Raw genomic sequence first — 20870 nt, 5'->3', positions numbered from 1 at the left:
GATTTTTTAACTATAACCAAGTCGGATAAAACGATATATGCATATTTCAACAACCACTTGTCACCTTCCTCAATGCTTTGGTTCGAAACTAAAACAGAATTTTTTTTATCTTAACTCTTGTCTAAAATACCACAGCTCGTCAATCATATGAAATTGCAATTGAAGATAACCACTAATGAAGGGTTACCGAGGTCTGGCAATGATGGTGGAACCAAAACAAACCGGTTCCTAAATGCACTTGTGCAGGTTGAGGGAGACGTACACGTGCTCCAAGTCGGTCCCAATGACAGAAGGTATCCACACGACGAAGTTTCTCCAGGTTTAGTTCCATTTTATCGCTCCAGACGCCGGCGAGGTTCCATAGCTGTTCTCCGTCGAAGTTCTCAACAGGTTCCTTCTGTCAGTTCGACTTCGCTGCCATCGCCTACTGAATTGTAAGTAAAAAGTTTCTAATTGTGTCGGGGGTGAGAGATTATCAGCTACTTATCGTCGACCCACGGACAGATAACCTTTTTTAATTGGACAAATTACTACCATTAGCTGAGGGAAAAAAAATTGACTGTTGACGCCATCTAGGGGGGACTAGGATGTATCTTTTATCTTCAAAGAAATTGACAGACGAACAACTCAGCTGGCCGAAGTGGATATTCCAATTCGCGGGTGTCAGCTCACAATGTGAAGTTCATACGATTTTAGGGAGAAGATTATTAAAAAAGAAAGCAAACGAAGGCGTCTACGCCTCATTGGGAAGCTTTATCGGTAATGGGGAAGTGCAAGTTTTATCTTCATTAAGTAACTCCCAACTGAAAATGAGTAAAGGCACTGGGAACGCAGAGATTTGCCTCTTCGGGTGATGCGGTGTTCTTCAAAGGCAGGAGAAGTAGTAAAGATATTCTCCATAGATCCAAGTAAGAAAATATACAAATTGCTGAGACAGAAATGTAATTATCACGTGTTTTATGAGCGTATAGAGATCGTTACCTACTGCAGGATTCCACTGAAAGTGGCGATTATCCTTTTGCTCCTACACAAGAGGCGGCTTCAGTATATTGCCGGATTGCTGAGTGGTTAGAGCACAAGGCTGTCGTACGGAAGGTCGCGGTTCAAATCTCACTAGGGACAGTGTATTGTATCGTGGTTTGACGTCGGATACCAGTCGACTCACTTACCTTTGCCCCTTTTCCCCCAAAATGCCCGGCTGATATAGTCAGAACAGGCCCGTTCCTCCCCTTTTTTACCTCCCCAGAAGAAGTCGAACTTGCCATCTCCCGGTGCAACAATAAAAAATCTTCGGGTCCCGATGGCATCTCTAACTTTGTTCTGCAGAAATGTGCACCTAGCATCATTGAACGTCTCGCCATCATCCTCTTCAACAACTGCCTGAACAACGGCCATTTCCCGGTATCTTGGAAATCAGCCCTCCTCATACCTATCCCTAAGAAAGGGTGCCCGGGCGATCTCAAAGATATGCGGCCTATCTCTCTTTTCTTTCCAATATTGGAAAAATCTTTGAACGTATCCTACTAGGTCACCTCAATAGACACTACTCCCCTATCATTGCAATTAATCAATTCGGCATCGAAAACCTCAGATCCATCGAGCGGGCAATCATGTACCTGCAAGATCATATCCTCAATCACCTGGAAAATAGGCACTGCACCGTAGCCTGCGCCTTAGAGCTCGAAAAGGGATTTGATTCAGTTTGGGGTGAGGGCTTGCGCTACAAACTAATTCAGTCCAATTGCCCCCTCTCCTTATTCAGAATCCTCGCAGACTTCATCTTCAAAAGAACTTGCCACGTACGCTTCGATGGACTTCGCTCCATCGACTTCCCGGTAAACTCAGGAGTCCGTCAGGGATCTATTCTAGGCCGCAAACTTTTTAACATCTTCCTCCTCTCATGAACTTATTCCCCACGCCAATGGCAACTCAGACAGCCCTTCACCCGCCGTTTTGCCCCAACGACAATGGTCCCCCCGCGTCAGGAGGGATCCTCTTCGCTGATAACACCATCCTATATGCGAGTGGTTTTAGGCCCGCACTAGCCTCCCTAGCTAAGATTTTCATTTTTGCCGATTTTTACCTTACGGGGGGTCGTGGAAACTTCAAATTTTCCTCCTTTTCGACCAGGTCGTCTGGACACACATTTTGCGCAATATCTCGCCTCCCCGGAACCATAGCGTCAAAATTCTTGGACTTCCTGAATCTGGGCCGCCTCCCCCTTCGAATGAGGCATCGCCCACCGAAATCCGAAAATTTTGAATATTTGCAGATTTTTACGACCCGGGGGTCGTGGAAATTTTCAATCTCGATTTTCCGCAATATCTCGCCTCCCCGGCACCGTCACGTGAAAATTCTTGGATTTCCTGAATCTGGGCCGCCTTCTCCTTCGAAACAGGCGTCGCCTGCCAAAAGCCGAAGATTTTGCATTTTTGCCGATTTTTACGACCCGGGGGTCGTGGAAATTTTCAATATTCCAGTGGACTGGCTAAGTCGCGTCGGAAATCGTCCCAGGTTGTCAGATTGAAGGATCTGCATTTATGAGGATGGTGGAGTGAAGGAAGAATTTGCTGTAGATGTAGACAGAGGCTGAGGGCATAATGGTCCGAGTGAGCTGTTGAAGAGGAGTAGCTAGTGACACATGCTGAGAGATTGGGCGAGATTATAAAGCCGTTTAGGAAAGAAGGCCCACGAGGAAAAAATGGCACTCCTGCGTTAAGGAATGGGCCTGACTGGAACCAATCGAAGATCACTTTGCCGTTTTCGTTGTTTACTGAGTCGCCCCCAGATACGTACCTCGCGTTGAGGTCATCGCCGAGGATGAAGGCATAGAAACTAGTCGCCATTTCCCAAACGACCTGTGCCACCCGGGAAGTAGAGAGAGCCGATTAGGACACGGAGGACGCCACCACCCCTAACAGGAAGTCTAACTACTGCTAACAGGCAGTTTGATGTCAGTATTTGCCCTCAGTCCCGGTTTGATTAGTATGGCTGTGCCTCTGCCCGCATACTTACGGAATGTGGTGTAACTGTGCGCATATAGTTTTCCGTTGGGGGCTTCCCCCAGTCTGCTTTCGTTTAGGAGAGCGAGGTTAGGTTCGGATTCCGCAAGGAGTTTGTGGAGAGCGAAACGTTTGTCGTTAGAAATGAGCGAATTAGTGTTGAGTGTGAGCACCTTCATTCTGGTTGTCGAGCAATTTGAAGAGGAATTGTAAGTATGGTTCGGAGCTGTGAATGGGTACCTAAATCAAATCAGGGTAAGAACTCGTCTTAGATGCAGTGTTCTAACACATTTCAAGGCTCTGCCCCAACTGGAATGTTGCGCCAGCGATTATTATTAATATCCATAATGTTAGCGCTCGTCCTAACCACGATTTCAAGCAACTGTGTGTGTTCAAAAGTGATGTTGCAGCACATTCTTTAAAAATGGAACTTTTACAGTCAAAACATAATCTCTTACAGTACCAATGGTCACTGAAAGTAAACACAATAAACTTGAATGAAAACCATGGAAGTTGTTAGATCCAATTTATTCCCACATCAAATTAATAATTCACACATCATTTACAATTCTATTTACCAAATCAAATTCCTCAATGTTTTGAATCTGCCAAATGAATTGTCAAAAAATATTAGGCGCCATTACACATCATCAACACACACTTCCCACGGAAGTTAGAGACCTGAGATGCTTAGGTGTAACTTAGCCTTTCAGGCTATAGCTAACGCGTCTTTCTCAACCATGGCTTGGGACAAGCTACGACGGAATTACAAATTAATACTTACACCTTGATGAATCCTGCTGAACGGCTTTTACTAAACCACTTTAATTTACAACTATTCATAATATGTTATTGCTATCTTCTTCCCGTCCACCTCAGCCGACGCGGGAGGACGGGCTCCGGTCCTGTCGAGAAGTGGGCAAGAGTTCTTGATGCATGGACGCAAGTAAGTTAGTCCGAGCAAAACAAATACGTGTCTGCAAGCTAAATGTTGGTACCCTAACTGGAAAGACCGAGGAACTCGCAAGAGCCCTTCGGAAAAGGTGCATTGACATCTGCGCTCTACAAGAAACCCGATGGTCTGGTTCCAAAAGCTGCGACATTGAACGCGAACGCGGTAAAAATGGCTACAAACTTCTCTATTTTGGTAACCCACACACTCAATATGGTGTTGGCATTGCCATCTCAGAGGGTTTCCGTGATGCCATTAAAGAAGTCGAACGATTTGATGATCGGCTGATGAAGCTCACCATTATATCAGCTAATCGCACTATTCACTTCTTCACCGCGTATGCACCACAGACAGGTCGACCTGATGCCGAGAAAGATGCCTTCTGGCAACTTCTCGATGAAAAGACTTGTCACGTGCCTGCTGACGACTATATTATCAGTGCCGGCGACCTTAATGGTCATGTGGGTGAAAAGGCAGACAGTAACAGGTGCCATGGTGGAAAGGGGTTCGGAGCGCGCAATGAGGGTGGCGAGCATATAATCGATTTTGCGGACACCCATGACCTTGCACTTATGAATACATGGTTCATCAAACGATTGTCTCATCTTCCTACATTTTATAGTGGGAAGAGTAAAAAGCAAATCGACTATATTCTCATAAGACGCTGACATTTTACCACTGTCACTGATTGCAAAGCCGTTCCCTATGAGACAATCGCACCTCAACATCGGCCGTTGATTGCCGTCCTGCGAATTAAGCCACCGATAAAACAGCGTGAGGAACGCACTGGCCCGCCGCACATTAAATGATGGCGATTTAGTGAGAAGAAAGAAGAAACGGTCTCACTCATACGATTAGCGACCATTACGAATGTGGAAGAATCGTGAAACCAAATAAAAGACACGATCCACAAAGCGGCCTCTGCAACCCTCGGGGTCACCAAGCCGGGTAAGCGGTACATCAACCGAGATACTTGGCTTTGGACTGATAATGTTGAAATGAAGGTCAGTCAAAAGAAACGCCTCTACCACAAATTTCTTGACGATAAAACGCTTGCTAATTGGCAAATTTATAAGAATGCCAACCGGGAAGCAAAGAAAGCAGTCGCTGCCATCCGAGCGAATCATTACAAAAATCTTTCCGATAAACTGGACACTCGGGATGACGAGAGAGATCTGTATCGACTTGCTAAACGCCGTAACAAGTGTACACAGGATATCGAACACTTCTGTTACGTTAATGACAAGAACGGTACTTTGCTTACCAACCGCGACTGATAGATGACGAGAATATTTCGAGCAGATTTCAACTGAAAAATTTACTCATCCTCCACTTCCACAATCATTGCCGATATTTGGAGCAGTTCCACCTGTCAGCGCAACTGAAGTCAAGGAGGCAATAAAACTAATGAAATCTGGGAAAGCCACAGAACCTGACGACATCGCATCTGAGCTCTGGAAAGCGAAGATCTGGGACCCAACACTGTGGCTCAGTGAATTCTTTAACCGGGTTATTCAAGAAGGAAGAACACCATCTGACTGACAAGAAAGTACCTTCTTTTTCTTCAGCCTTTGTCCCGTTTACAAGCGGGGTCGGCTCGTCGTGATCGGCTTCGCCATTTGACTCTATCGAATGCCTGATCTGGGTGCAATCTCGAGGCTTTCAAATCCCCATCCAGCGTATCAAGCCACCGTTGCTTAGGTCTTCCTTTTGGTCGTTTACCATCGACTTCGAGGTTCAGACCAATCTTTGCAAGTGAATTCTCGTTTGCACGAATTGCGTGACCATAACATCGAAGATGCCTCTCTCGCAACTTTTCCACGATCCAAGAAAGTACCACAGCTCCAATATGGAAAAAGTAAGGTAGTTCAGCAGAATGTTGAAATTACCGTCCGATCCAATTACTTTCCCATACCATGAAGATTTTTGAACCCATTCTTGACAACCGTGTTCGCGAAATCGTTGAAATAAGCGTGAATCAAGCCGGATTTGTCAAAAACTGCGGAACTACTGACGCAATACGCAACCTGGATGAAGTGGCGTTCCACAACTGGTGTCCTTTGTGATCGACGTATCAACGAACGTCTCAAATCTAAAATTTACCGCAATGTCGTCCGTCTAGTCGCTCTCTATGGTTCTGAGTGTTGGCCGACCATAAAAGACAATGAACGGCGTCTTGCGGTAATGGAGACGAAGATGCTACGTTGGACTAGTGGCGTCACACGTTTAGATCACATCCGAAATGAGGATATCCGCGATCGCTATGGGGTTGCACCGATCGTGGAAAAGTTGCGAGAGAGGCGTCTTCGATGGTATGGTCACGCAATTCGTGCAAACGAGAATTCACTTGCCAAGATTGGTCTGAACATCGAAGTCGATGGTAAACGACCAAAGGCCTTTTGGTGGCCTGGCCGAAACAACGGTGGCTTGATACGCTGGATGGGGATTTAAAAGCCTCGAGATTGCACCCTGATCAGGCATTTGATAGAGCCAAATGGCGAAACCGATCACGACGAGCCGACCCCGCTTATGAACGAGACAAAGGCTGAAGAAAAAGAAGAAGACTATCTTCTTCCCAGGCACGTGAGTAGTAAACTCCTATCTCAATCCCAGCCGTAAGTGACATCAAGAAAATGATGACTCCAGTCTTGAACATGATACAATTGACAACATAACAAACACCACGCTTTGGTAAAAATGAGTAACGTTAATGTTGACGTAGAAGTAGGCCCATCGAAATGGGGAATTCCTCCAGGCTGGGGCAGAAAACGAATTAATTTTAAAATATCCGGCGAGCCCACTCCAGGCCCCCAGGGTTTTCCCCTACGACTATGCGTACAATTTTCGTTATTTTTAATTCTTAACTTATTTATATAAGCCCAAGGCAGCACTTATAATGATCAAACAGCATATAAGACCTCAATAACTTGGCTACACAACAAACATCAACCGATCTACTTTTTATTGCAAAATTGAATCGGCTTGGACTGTATATCGCTTCCTCGAGGTGTCTGGCTTCTGCATCAAGCAACAATTCCAGAAAATAAAGTCGTACCAAAATAGTCACATCGCGTCTTTAAAGTACACCTTTACGTTGCCTCTGATCTCAAAAATTGCAAAACAAATAACTAATCTCAATCTTAATATTGCATTGATAAGAGACTGGAAGGGTCAAGAATGAATTTTTAAAACTTGTTGTCAGGCTCATCGCTACGAATCCAGACCCTAGGGGGTGAATTACTTAATTGGAAATAACAATCATGAATATTATAAACAAACACATGGTTCCAATCCTCTATTGGTATCTGATTAAAAACTGTTAAACGGACTAGCAACTAACGAATGATGCATTACTGAGCCCATATTGCACCATAGTTACGCGTTACCAGCAAACAAACAAGAGAAATTAGGGAACCCTATATACGTGAATAATATTTTCCAATTGAATGGAAAATAACAAACAATCTACTGAGGGCCATGTTCTGATGCTACTGCATTTCTCTTATCATTCCCCCCCCCCCCCCCTGTCTGTCAACTGCAATTATGACGTGAACTGTTTTTTCAGTATAAATAGTCACCAATGGAAAGATCGTTATTCAGTTTATTCGCAAGAACTCGTTTGTGCTGTTGTAATTGCTCCATCAAGAATTATAGAAATATTAGCCAAACTGTAAACTATTGTACTTTTTTACGGGAAGTTAAATTAGTTAAAGTCAAAATGAAGATCGAGACATTTCACGACGTTCGTAAAAGACGACTTAGTAGGACATGTAGTGATAGTGAAAGGCTACTTCGAGCTGCTAATGGCGATCAAAGGATCAGGTGAGCGAAAGGCTTAGTTTTCGTTAGGATATTCAAAGAATAGCTTGATTATTGTTTCTTGGATGGAATGTGTGTTTGTTACTGATTTTCTGGATTTCCAAATCGCTTTTATTTAAACATGAATGCTTCCCTCCATCAAATGGGACATTTTGGAGGCTTTGGTGTTTTTCTTATGCTTTTTTCGGCGATAGAACTGTTTTTTTTTACGTAGAGACAAGCGTTGTTGCTAACATTTCTGATCTGATAAAATTATATACCCAATTGGTAATTGGATGGGAATTTTTCAGCACCATGGCCACCATAATCGATGGCAAGAAAATTTCACAGGACATACAGTCAGAACTTAAGGAAGAAGTTAGCGAATGGATAGCAAAAGGCAATCGAAAACCGCACCTAACTGCAGTATTAGTAGGTGAAGATCCCGCCAGTGAAATATATGTACGAAATAAGATGACGGTAAGTAATCACAAGTACTAGATCTATCAAAGTCGAACTCGCCCTTAAATCATCTCCCATTTCTCTTCGTCACTTCAGGCCGCCAAGAATGTTGGCATCGACAGTGAAACAAAACGTCTTCCTCCCACCATTAGCGAGGACGATCTCCTCGCCGAGATAAAAAAACTTAACGAAGATCCCAATGTAGATGGGATAATAGTACAACTACCTGTTCCGCCTCACATTGATGAGTATAAAGTATGCAATGCAGTATGCCCACAAAAGGATGTAGACGGCTTCAATGAAGTCAACATTGGACGACTATGCTTAGATGTAGGACACTTAATTCCATGTACACCGCTAGGGGTGTATGAATTATTGCGTAGGTACAAAATAGATACATTTGGAAAGAATGCCGTAGTCGTTGGACGGTCAAAGCACATTGGAATGCCTATGGCAATGCTCCTTCACACGGACGGAAAACTCGGTCATCTTGGGCTAGATGCCACCGTCACGATATGCCATCGATACACTCCCCCTGAAGAACTGAAAAAACACTGTCTGCAGGCAGATATTATTGTTGTTGCGACGGGAATACCACATTTAATTAAGGCGGACATGGTAAAGCCAGGAGCTTGTGTAATTGATGTGGGAATTACCAGAATAAAGGACCCAGAAGGAGGGAAGGATAAATTAGTTGGCGATGTAGATTTTGAAAGTAAGTTTCTGTCTGAAGATATACGACTCCTATTTGAAATATTTAGCCTTGAATCCATAACTTACCCAATCCTATGCACGTTTAAAATGATCTTCTTCTCATATTTACAGACGTTAAAAAAGTGGCGGGCTCCATTACGCCTGTCCCCGGTGGTGTTGGTCCAATGACTGTTGCGATGTTACTCAAAAATACTCTCTTAGCGGCAAAACATGTAAACAACTAAACAGAAAACTGCATTTCATACATTGCAGCATTGCATCCGATAAAGTATTAAGTTACTGACAAACCTTGAACATCCAACAAACTGGGAAATCAAACCGAATTTTGCCTTACAATAATTATTTAAATAAAAACATTTATACTAAACAAATCCCTTGAATGTATTATTCAAAAAACGTTTCACAATCGAAAAATCACATATAAAAGCTATTTAAAGGAAGTAAAAGATAAAAGTTGAAAGATTACACATCTACCGTCGCTGTCTCTGGTTCCACGCTCCATGCCTTGTCACCTCGTTTCTCATCAATGTGCATTGCTTTCTTTGAGTTTTGTATGAACTCCATTAAGCCCCTTGACATGAAATACGGCCTATTAATTCCATCATTTTGCTCGCAATCCTCACAAAAGCATATGAAGATCGTGTCAATTATCATCTGCAAATTTAATTTAAAACAGTTGAGATTGCAATATGAAAGATGACCCCCCGTTAATTACCTCAAACACAGATATAAAACAATGTGCCACCAAATAAGCAAACAGACCAGCTATTGCAAGCGGTACCCAGTTGTGGTGAATGCCTTCTTTTCTCTGGAGGAGGAATGAACCAGTAAATATACGTATAACATTCAAAAACCAAGATATCACCTGAATGAGCTCAATTCCCACTATAACTGTGATAAGAACAACCAAACCTTTGCCCAACAAAAGGACGAAATCACCAATGGAATTTATAGCAAAAACCCGAAGTGCGTTACTCGAAAGAATATTGAAAGCTCTCTTCCCGGCGTTGCAGAAACTATATCCAGCCATTGCTACCAAAATTTTCCAAAATGATTACCCGCTTTCCATGAAAATCAATCTTACCTGTTTCAATGTAAGCATTTCTAGTCAAGTATTGAAGGAACTTTTCGAATACATATAAACAACACTGACACGCCTTATTCAGTGCTTTTGTGACGCTGTTTGTGGGTTCATGGAGGTAATCCTGAGAGTTTTTTCACTGTTATGACAGGTATCATCGGTATTGAGAAATTAGGAAATCTTACCGAACAATATTTCAGGATGGCTCGTATGAGATTGACTAAAGCAATGAAAAAGGATCCTTTAGCTACTGTGCCCAGGTGGAATCGTATCAAATTCTGAAAACTTCTTGCAACTGGTAGTGACAATTTGGCCTTGTTTCTGAAATTATACACGAAATCTTTGGTAATTTAATTTTAAATTACAACAGAACCTCTCAAACCCGACCTTCAAAACGCGTTGATTTTTTCCCGCGCATTTACCGTAGAAGTTCGAAGATGCGCAATGATTTTTTCCCAGCGTACAATTTCGAACTATGCGGCGGATGATGAATCTCCTGTGTTTAGTCTTCTGGCCCCAGACTCTTCGGACAGCCATAATATGCACAGAATTCGTAAGACTAACACATCTGTGGTGGGCAACGCTTCGTTATGATCCCCACTAAGAGAGACTGGATCCGGTGTGCCGGGGCGTGATCAAATCTGGGAGACAGATCTCAACGAAATTCGATCCTTCCATAGTGGAAAAAAAGAGCAGCTTTGACGCTGTGAAAGTTTCATTCAAGAGCATCAGAGGGACAATTTACCACCCACCGAGAATGCCTATGGAAAAAATATTGGAGCCTGTACCGAAACTTAAGTTTTATAATCAAGGTTTTCACGATGAACACCGAACTGAAATCTGAAAGTGCTCAGTGACAGTCACCATATGATGCTCCATTTTTTCTTGGTGGTGGAAATCAAAGAGTAGTATAGGTCCCAGGGCGAAACGTGGATTCGTACCCACAATGGAGCATAAAACCTGGGAAACACCTGCTAAACCAACATCAACAGCTCTACTTCCAAACCCTGTCTCCACCTCCAAGTGATGACCGCTGGGAGGTCACCTCCTATCTAGGGTCGAAAATCACAACCGATAACAGCTACGATGATGAAATCCGCGCACGGTTGTTGTCAGCCAACAGAGCCTATTTCAGCTTACAAAGACTGTTCCGCTCGAAACGTCTCACCATAGGGTCGAAGCTCTTACTGTACAAGACTATGATCTTGCCAATCCTCATGTATTCCTCGGAAACTTGGGTTCTTAGCAAGAAAAATTGCGAACTCTTGGCCGCGTTCGAGAGAAGAATCCTCCGAAGAATTTTTGGCCCCCTACATGAGGATGGACGATTCCGTAGCCTATATAATGACGAAATCTATGAGCGATACCATGACCGCCCGGTTGTGGATAAAATCCGGCTCAATAGGTTACGGTGGGCGGATCACTTAATCCGTATGGATGAGGATGATCCAGCCCGGAAAGTCTATAAGGGCAATATCTATGGTAAAAAAAGAAGACGAGGCAGACCCTGCCTAAGATGGAGCGATGGCGTAGGCCAGGACACCAGACAGCTTTTAGGGATATCGATTTGATGAACCTCGCCGCGAAGCCAGGATGCAGGCCTAGACCGCATATCGGTTGTTGCGCCGTTGATGATTATGATGACTTTTTCTTCTTTATTAGGAGAATGAAGAACAATGACGGTTTTCGACTCATACAATATAGAGTAAATTACAGCATCTTCAGTACACGTTTCCACAATGGATCTGCACGCGAAGGATAATACACACAGTGGTGGATCCCATGTATAGGGACTCACACTAGCGAAGGCACTACAGAACAGATCCTACCTGTTAGTACCTTCTCTTACACCGTTAAGAAAGTCTTCCATTCACGGAATGGAATTGGCTCGTTGGCAATTTATGAAATCAAATATGCACAGACCGGATACTACAAAAGAAGGCATTGAATCGAAAACGGGGGTGATTTGCGTAAAGAAATGGGACCCTTTCTGGATGAGGATAAGAGTACTGTTGCAAATGCTTATCCTAGCAAAACGGTGGTTCAACCGAGAACTGCAAAAACTTAGGAAATCAAACAGATGATTTCTGGATCGTTCTTGCAAGAACACCCTACGTGAATATAAGATTTTCGTAAAACGTTCGAAACGAGACTCCATTAGAATATACTGTGAGGAGATGGAAGGCAAAAAAGAAACTTTAAGGCTCTGTAGTCCTTAAAAGGGATGGGTTGGCTAAGTTGGACTCTCTTATAAAGCCGGATGGTACTTTCACAAACTTGAGTGTTGAGTTTGTACAGACTTACATTATTCGGGGAAATAGGTGACAGAAGGGGGAGGGAAAAAACGAGAGCTGTTACACTGTCTTTTAAGCACCTGAAAGCACTTGGCGTGGATGGCATCTATCCAGCTATGCTAAAGGAAGGTAGGACCTAGAGGGGCTTCTAAAAAATATTTTCCTAGCATATCTTCCTTAAGCTACATGCCCACATCTAGGTAGAAAGTTAAGGCAGTTTTCCTACCAAAGCCTGGAAAGGATGACTGTTCTTGCCCAACGACAACTTAGCTTAGATGTTCGTGGGCATTGAGCGGCGTGTCCTTCCAAGAACTTTGTGATGCTACCGGAGATCATGGTTTTGATGATACTTTAAGTAGGTCTACGCTATGCTGATGCAGAGTTTGCTGTGCGCTGAAGCAGGTATGGACACCTGCGGGTGTCCTGACAAAAACAACATAAGGCTGCCCCCAAGGCATACCTGCTTTCGCTGCTTTTGCGTAGTATGTTAACGGATTCTCCGCTGTGGGCTAAAACATATGCGGATATCGCAGCTGTTCAGTGAAATCTCGGAATGGTGTGCGGAAGCATACACAGCGCCGTTGATTTGATTGACAGTTGATACCTCAAGCGTTAAGGTGTCGCTATCATTAGGCTCCATATTGTAGTGAAACAAAAAGTTTCCACTGTAACCGCAGGCAAAACTAACATAGACCAGAAGAATGTGTAGCAGGGTATATCATATTCTACACCAATATGACCCAAAATCCGAATAAAACGGAGACTTCCAAAGGTAGGCATTTTATGGCAATTAACGAGAAGATTCAGCTAAGGCAATAGTCATCCTTTGAGTGAAAAAGTGAAAGGACTATGTAGTACCAACCGAAAATAGAATTTAAAACAAAGTTAAATAATAGAATTTGATACACTTGAGGTAGAGTAGACTTTCTCCAAACCAGTTGCTGCTTCGGTCCCATTGGGGCCAGATCTAAGAGGCTCTACTATATTGGCAATTACCTTGTAAAGAACCACATAGACACTGCTCCCGCGATGACCATGTGCTGACATCCTATAACGAAGTTTACAAACCAAAACAGCGCCAGCAAATTGTACCACCGCGTTACCTATAAACATAAAAACAACGAATTTATTTTCTCGTTTACCATTATTTTATTTTGAAATCTAATTATCGTAAATTTAAACAAGATGGAGTTCACCACCCTGGCTATGAGCAGCCTGCAAGTATGCCGCGACCTCCTACGTTCGACACCATACTTGCGAGTGCAAGCCTCCTCGTGGATGGTTTGTCATAAGCATACTTCATGCGTTGTTTAAAGCTGAGCTTCACGTCAATCAAATCATCAAAGCCTTTGAAAGTAGGATAAATCAGTATCTTGTAGGTGTTTAGCGATTTTTGTAACTAATGCTATGTCGTCGGCGTAACCCAACACCGTAACCTTCTCCGGGACCGGAAAAATAATTACATCATGGTACATGATGTTTCGCAGTAGACCTAGTGAAGAGTCCTGTAGAACACCCGTGGAGACAACGTACTCCTTAGGTCCATCATCGGTATCGTAATAAATACCAGTGAGATGAGTGAGTGATTCCTTCATGACAGTACTCCTAAATATTTGACTGTTCGTACCAGCTGCTAAGGTGGGTAGCATGTAGCTGCCCCACCTGACGTTCCTAGTGAAAATAACTAGTCCAGCCTTCCTAGCATTCACCGTGAGTCTATTATGGAGGCACCCGCTATGGATTACATGCAGTGTTGCATTCAGGCGGTCACATACTGTGCCCGGAAACTTGGGGATAATTATTATGGCTAGCTCGTCCGCAAATGCTTGTGCGAAGAGCCTTGTGCCCTCCAGGAGTCATAGCAAGGTGTTCATTACCAGGAGTCACAACAGAGGAGAGAGAATCCCTCCCTGTGAGCAACCCCTAAGACACCCTGGCTAAATAGACTTCTGTCCGACCAATATGTGGATCGTTTTCCACTCTAGCATGTGAAGAATCCGACTGATTAACAGCGAATCGATTCCATGCTTTCTTGCGGCGTTACAAATCCTCGCGAATGAGGCATAATTGAAGGCGCCTTCGATGTCCATAAATGCGCCTAAGGCGTATTCTTTATGACACAATGCCTTCTTAATTTTTGCCGCCAGTTCATGGAGTGTTGTCTCCGTGGGTTTACCTTTCTGATAGACATTTTTCCATTAGTGAAGTGGCCACTTTAGGATATACGTTCTTTGACAAGGATTCGTTTTAGCTTTGATGTTACTTCAAGAGCAAAAGCATCTCCATAATGATCATTTGGCCGACGTTATGCTATTCTTTCGAGCTTTTTGAGCCTCTTTGTAATGAATCCGGCAAGGGGCTGAATCATACTTTAAAGCCCGATTGAGGAGCACCCCTCTCGTTCTCCTCTATTTCGCCAAATCCGAGTTCCACCATGGTGTTTTACCTTTGTTTGGCGTCATGAGTGAACAGCTCTCTTCTCTCATGCTAGTAGTGATCCTCTGGGTTGTTTTCTCAATTCCAACAATAGATTTGATACGTCTCCCAGGGATCGTAACTCGGGCGCTCAGTTCTGTTTTGTATGTCCCCTAAACTGTCTTACGTGGATTCCGAAATGGAGTAGGTGGAGGTGGATTCATGCCCATTAGGAAATCAATGCGCTTGTGATCTGAGAGCGTGATATCTTTTGATACTCTCCACTCTCTGATAAGAGCCGCAATGTCAAGGGCTGCCACCCTGATATAAATGACCTCTTGCCTGACCACGTTGAAGAAAGTGGATTCATTAACCAAATTTAGGGTCTGAAATTCGGTCCCTATCAGATACTCCAGTAGTCTCTCTCACCACAGGATCTCTTTATCTCCCTGTTGGCTTTTTTAGTTAATTTGGTTGTTGTGGTGTCTCCATCACATAGATCGTTAACCAAGATAGCTTGGACGTCTTTTGAAATCACCATGCAGGAGCGGAGTCTATCACTTCCATTAGCATACAGCAAGTCAGCATGTCGGAAGTTTAAGCCCCTAATTTGCATACCAACAACCCATGGTTCTTGTATGAGGTATATACATGGCTAACAGCTATTGATCCGACGACTGTAAATAGTCTGTACAAAATTATTTTATTTGAGGATTGATGTCAGACCGGACCAATGGGGAAGAAACTTTCTTCCATATTTGTAGTCCACGGGCCCCTCTTTTTTGAGGTAAATACCCAAAACCACCAAAAAAAAATTGACTGAGGGTTTTGTCCAGGCAGAAGTAACTCATCATCACTGTCTCACCCCTACCGTGAGACCAGTGTGGCGGAAAGTGACTACAGGGGGCAGAGGGCAGAGGTGAGGCAGCGTCTGATGAGTTGCCCCTGCCCTGAACGAAAGTGTCAGTCACTTTTTTATAGTCCTATGTATGAGAAAAAGTACCTTAACCAATCTTTAAATTTATGAATCATAAAACCGCAGAAAAAATTTCGAATATTTTAATATTACCTTCATTGTACTATCCTTTACGAATTTGATACTTTCATTACCCTCCACCGTTATATGACCAGAACTTTCCACATAAATTGCAAAATAGAACCACAAACAAGCAAAAAATGCCAATGCACCAAATGTCTGGAAAAATTTCAACAAATTCGGTTGATTTAAAATTGAAGAAAAAAAAAGGATACTTGAATTGATAAGCACTTACCAGAAGAGGCTCAAATAATAAAGCCGGCATACTAATCAATGCTTTTCCAGCTTCCTTGAATAGTTGGATCACTAATTTGATGCGGTCTCTCAATGCAAGGATTATTAGTGAAATGCAAACCAGTGCAACAGTAACAATGATTGCCAGGATTAAATATGTTCTGTTTCTTTCTTCAGGTACTTCGAGATTATCGGTTTCTTGTCCGGAGTTCGCGTATAAGATCCTAGAATCCATTGAATGCTATTAATTTTTCCTAATAAATAGGTGAGCCAAAATTACCATAGGAAAATTGTTCCACACAATAAAGCGATTATTATTCCAATGAGGACTAGCCATACCAAAAACCCAGCAAAGAATCGGAATGCAAACATAATCAGGATGGATGCAACTGAAAGTATTTGGTCCTTCATTTTAGTAACAGTTATTATATTTCTTTATTGATTGAATCTTAGTCCAATCAGGACTTAACAGTGAGACCTACCAAACGAGAGTATGCACAGATACACTATTTCCAACCAACATGATTCCAGGTCCTCTGAAACTTCCTGGAAGAAGTCCTGTATTCCAGTCTTCGAGAAAAACGATTTCTTGGAACCTGAATCGGTGTTGCGTATGGGAAGACAACGGTTTAAGAACTCCCCGCTGAAAACCAACAGCAAAATGCGTTACCCACCCTAGATATAAAATGACCATCTTAAATACTTACTATGAAGCTCGCTCGCTACAGGACTCCACACATATTCGATAAACCGAAGCCGGACTGGTAAGACTTGTCGACGGACTTACGAGCAAATATTTCTCATTTGTTTTGTCAGCACCCTAGAAGTATTCTGTTCAATAAAATCACCACCAAAACGCAGATAGTTACACCCTAACCGAACATCCAAGGAAATCATAGCGTGTATTTTTTCGACCACAAATATTCCCGCAATCATCGAAACCATTAGTTACACGATATATGTCCCCGTTGACCACGCAATATGCCAATAACCCAACCTGCAATTATCAAGGAAAGTGTGGAACGAGAAGCACGTGGATGTGTACATATCAGGACTTACTAGGACGACGACAAAAGCTACAATTAAAATCAGAAAGTGAATGTCGGTACATGTCCTGTTTGCATTTATCACCGGGTTGGATTCCTGAAGATCACCCTCATTGGAATTCTAAAAATAAAATATTGTGTGAGTTTTGATTTGATGAACTTTATAGAGTTCATTTCTTGATTATATTACATCCAAAGAAAACCGGAGTTGATCCTGTAAAAAATTTCCCTTACGAGGACAAGCCTCCGCTTATAATTATAGTAGAATGAAGAGTCCAACGGAACGAGCTGTAATGCACTATGCACTGACAGTCTCGGAATCAGAGAGAGTGTAATGAACTAAAGCGAATTAATGGTCAAACGACCATCCTAAGTGGCCGGAGACGACCTAGAGGGGAAACCTATCCCAAAAACCTTAAAAGTTGGCGAAATTGACCGCCAAGGTCCGCATGCAAATACTGAAGCTCCATCGAAGAGCTCTGTTGACACGTACTTGCACGCTTCTGTGCTAGCCAGGCTCGGTAATGTGGGGGGGGGCTTCTTTGAGCGCTTCAATTCCTCACCTGTCATTACTCAAATTATTTGGATGCCCCATTTGCAATGAACTAAAAGGAATTGAGATGGTCAAACGGACATCTTAATGGCCTGAGGATGTCAAGACAGGGAGGGAACCTCAAAGGGAGGGAAAAAAACAAGGATTTAGGCTGTGTTCCGTCGTGGAACTCTTCCCTTGATCGCGGGACTCGGGTCCGGAGATTTATGGCTCCACGCACGCGATCGAGCTGTCGTTTTTAAGATTTTGTGTAAAACTGTCTGGAAATCTTCAAAAGACACTGGTCTGGACACACCAGTTTGTGGGATTTCTACCCCCTAAAACCACCTCCGAATCATCAGCTCATTCTAGCTTCATCACCATTCTTCTATACACGGCATAAGTGACCGCGCTTTTCTCCTCTCCTCTGCCTTTCACAGTTTATTTTGGATAGATGCGATCCGAATCCCAATTCTCTTGTTGTGCTATCATTTTCGCCACCAGATTCTCTGATACCAACACCTCTCCTAGAGTCTCCTCTAGATTCCTCCTTTCTTCCACAAATCTCAGACAGTGAAAGAATACATGCTCTGAGTCCTTTGGGACTCCATCGCAATTTGGACAATCGGGTGAGGTCTCCAATTTAAACCTGCGCAGATATTGGCGATATCATCCTTGCCCCGTGAGAAACTAGGTGAGATTATAATTAATCTCACCGTGTCGTCTCTCCAACCACTCCTTCCCGAGCGTTTCCACCGCTCTTGCCATCTATTTATGGATTTCTCCCTCTCAGCGTTCTTCGTCTGCGATAAGGGAGAGATTGGCTTCGCATTGTATATATTCGCCATCTCATCTGCCAAGATATCAGTCGGCATCATTCCAGAGATGATGAATGCTGCATCATCTGAGACAGTCCTGAAGGCAGAGCATACCCTCACTCACCTCAGTTTGTTAGTGTTAACTTACATTCGCAACGCCTACCTCCAAACTGGGATCGCATAGAGCATGATTGAGGTCACCACCCTAGCTATAAGCAACCTAGAGGTAAGCCGTGGCCCTCCCACGTTTGGCAGCATCATCGCCAAGGCCATACTAGCAGTGAATGATTTATCGTTTGTCTTTCTGTCTGTCCGCCACAAGCATTTTTCTCAGAGACTGTTGCAGCGATTGACACATTGGTGAGAAGGTGATAACTGTGAACGCTCCCGCATACAATGAGTAACATCCTTTTACGTAGAATTTAAGGGAAGGTCCCCATATATGCAAAAGGAGAGTGTACATTTTTTTCACCAAATATAGTCATGTGGGATATCAAATGGAAGGTCTCGATTGATACTTTCCGAAACCGGGCCTAATTTTGACATTTGTTGGAGAGGTGAGAAGTGGGGGGAGTCGAAAGTGATCATTCCTTTAACGGACCCATTCTCAGAAACTACCCAACCGAAAAATCTGAAAAAAAATCAGAAGATGCCACTATATGGTGTCTAGGCTCCGAAATACCCTTCATACCGATCTCTGTTCAAATAAACTTAATGATAGTAGATTACTATAATTTCCAGTAATTGGCTAAAGAATTCCCCTTAAGCTCACCCTACCAACGCGAATTTTGCAGCAATGTAGGCTATAACATAGACCACGATCCTACCAAGTTTGATGGAAATCGCATTATTACTAACAAAGTTAGATTAGGTAAAATTTGTCACTTCTTTGTAAATTCAAGACTTTCAATGCCAATATCACTTGAAAGCGGATATTCTCACATAATATATGCATATATTACGTGACACGTATTAATGGGACAAATGCACACTCAAATGTGTTTATAAGAGAAATACACAAAACCTTTCATACCTAAAGCGTACAGTTTCCGATTTCCCGACTTGTTTCTTTTATATTCATTTTTCAGGTTTTAGCTGGCGTTTTGGTTTATCTCGTTAGGCTTTACCACGGACCCACGCACTGGAATAGACACGTGAATTTTGCATAATTGTATAATGGCACGTGAGAGATCGAAGCGCTCAAAGGATCCACGCCCCCGCCCCCACATTCTCGAGCCTGGCTAACACAGAGGCACAAAAGCACGTATCGACAGAGCGCTTGGATGAAGCTTCAATATTTGCGGGCGGACTTTCACGGTCAATTTTGACATCTTTTTAAGTTTTTGGAATAGCTCTTCTAGGTCGTCCTCGGTCACTCAGGATGGTCGTTTGACCATTTACCATTTACAAGAGGCAATAAATTTCCAACCCCGCAAAGGCCACTCCGTATGCTATATAAAGCCCTGCATTAGGTGATGTCAGTAAAGGCGGAGCAGACCATCAGGCAAGTAGAAAGTATAAAAGATACACAAACCCAGAGGCGTCCGTATAATTTCAGGCACCAGAGATTAAAAGTGTAGAGATAGGTAAGATAGTCCACACGAGGAAAGTTCTTCTTAAAGAAAAGTGCTTGAGTTGAGCTTTTCCGAGGATCAAACCATCGCAGTTGTGAAAAGGGGTCCAGATCACTGAGCAATAGCTTAGATAGAGTCAGAAGAGGTACTTAATATAAAACCGGACATTTTAGAAGCGGAATTAGTAACATCAAGGGCATGTTAAACGAAGCGCAGCTTATCATAGAAAATTACACCAAGCCCTTGGATGGAGCTCCAATCTTATAACGGGTGATTGCCAAGAGAGTAGAAAAACAGAGTATGAGATACTTTAAGGGAATTGCACACCGAATGGCATTTGCTAAGATTTAGGACCAACTGAGAGAGAACACCAACAAACCAGCGTGTATAGTTTCGACTGCTGGAGCCCACAGTCTACTAGCGATACTAGAGAGGAAAAGAATTCCAGCTCATACGCGTATAACAAGCATTGGAGAATGAGAAGAAAGGGGAGGTTTTTGGTGAGGAATAGAATTGGTACGGTGTTCTGAATAGATCTTGGGGTACAACATACGGGGGAAAAGAAAGAGATGTCCAACCATCAAAAGAAGCAAAGCTAATTCTGTTTTAACTTGAGGGAGCGACTTATGAGACACCTCCACCCTGAACTTTGTTTGAAACTGACTGCTTTGGCCAAAACGAGGAGTCATTATAGCAATAAAATTGGGGGACAATTTTTCGTTAACTAATCCAGTCCATCATCAAGTGAATACGAGCTCAGGACTCCTTCAATCCAAAGCAAAATCATATGCAATTTAAACCCGAAAATTAACAGAAACGCAGTATTATATTTCAGTCGCATCACCCTAGATAATATTTCTCAATAATATCGATTTCATTATTCTTAAATTCAGGCTGCGGTGTAGTTCGCAA

At 43.0% G+C, this 20870-nt stretch overlaps 2 protein-coding genes across 4 annotated transcripts in view; one reads left to right on the top strand and one right to left on the bottom strand.

Annotated features, from left to right (window-relative positions):
- The first annotated feature begins 276 nt into the window (after positions 1–276).
- On the top strand, positions 277–9285 carry LOC119655228 (bifunctional methylenetetrahydrofolate dehydrogenase/cyclohydrolase, mitochondrial). Of its 2 annotated transcripts, XM_038061009.1 has the most exons (5): positions 893–908; positions 7520–7776; positions 8064–8232; positions 8311–8929; positions 9040–9285. In XM_038061009.1, the coding sequence occupies exons 2-5, from the start codon at positions 7535–7537 to the stop codon at positions 9150–9152; spliced, it is 1143 nt and encodes a 380-aa protein (XP_037916937.1). In that variant the 5' UTR covers positions 893–908; positions 7520–7534; the 3' UTR covers positions 9153–9285. The 2 variants fall into 2 exon arrangements, with proteins under 2 accessions (XP_037916938.1, XP_037916937.1); XM_038061010.1 differs by lacking the exons at positions 893–908; positions 7520–7776 and adding an exon at positions 277–434.
- Positions 9282–20870, bottom strand: part of LOC119655227 (choline transporter-like protein 1) — a 34507-nt gene continuing 22918 nt past the window's right edge. For both annotated transcript variants that reach the window (XM_038061007.1, XM_038061008.1), the window contains 13 exons: positions 17048–17155; positions 16866–16985; positions 16696–16808; positions 16471–16631; positions 16269–16377; positions 15990–16212; positions 15788–15913; positions 13300–13406; positions 10195–10330; positions 10013–10133; positions 9794–9960; positions 9644–9736; positions 9282–9582 (listed from right to left, as the gene is read on the bottom strand). In XM_038061007.1, the coding sequence (XP_037916935.1) occupies positions 9391–9582; positions 9644–9736; positions 9794–9960; positions 10013–10133; positions 10195–10330; positions 13300–13406; positions 15788–15913; positions 15990–16212; positions 16269–16377; positions 16471–16631; positions 16696–16808; positions 16866–16985; positions 17048–17155 (1776 nt within the window). In that variant the 3' untranslated portion in view covers positions 9282–9390. The remainder of the gene's footprint in view (positions 9583–9643; positions 9737–9793; positions 9961–10012; positions 10134–10194; positions 10331–13299; positions 13407–15787; positions 15914–15989; positions 16213–16268; positions 16378–16470; positions 16632–16695; positions 16809–16865; positions 16986–17047; positions 17156–20870) is intronic.

Source organism: Hermetia illucens, chromosome 4 (genome assembly GCF_905115235.1).
Source record: "Hermetia illucens chromosome 4, iHerIll2.2.curated.20191125, whole genome shotgun sequence".
Lineage (NCBI taxonomy): Eukaryota > Metazoa > Arthropoda > Insecta > Diptera > Stratiomyidae > Hermetia > Hermetia illucens.
Note: the sequence above shows the minus strand (reverse complement) of the source record. Positions and strands in the feature narration are given on the sequence as shown.

What these genes read in the sequence shown, in the direction of transcription:
- LOC119655228 (XM_038061009.1), top strand. Translation starts at nt 7,535, where the DNA reads ATGGAAAGATCGTTATTCAGTTTATTCGCAAGAACTCGTTTGTGCTGT. An exon ending in AATGGCGATCAAAGGATCAG is followed by an intron (nt 7,777 to 8,063) that starts GTGAGCGAAAGG and finishes GGAATTTTTCAG; the next exon opens with CACCATGGCCACCATAATCG. An exon ending in TGGCGATGTAGATTTTGAAA is followed by an intron (nt 8,930 to 9,039) that starts GTAAGTTTCTGT and finishes TCATATTTACAG; the next exon opens with ACGTTAAAAAAGTGGCGGGC.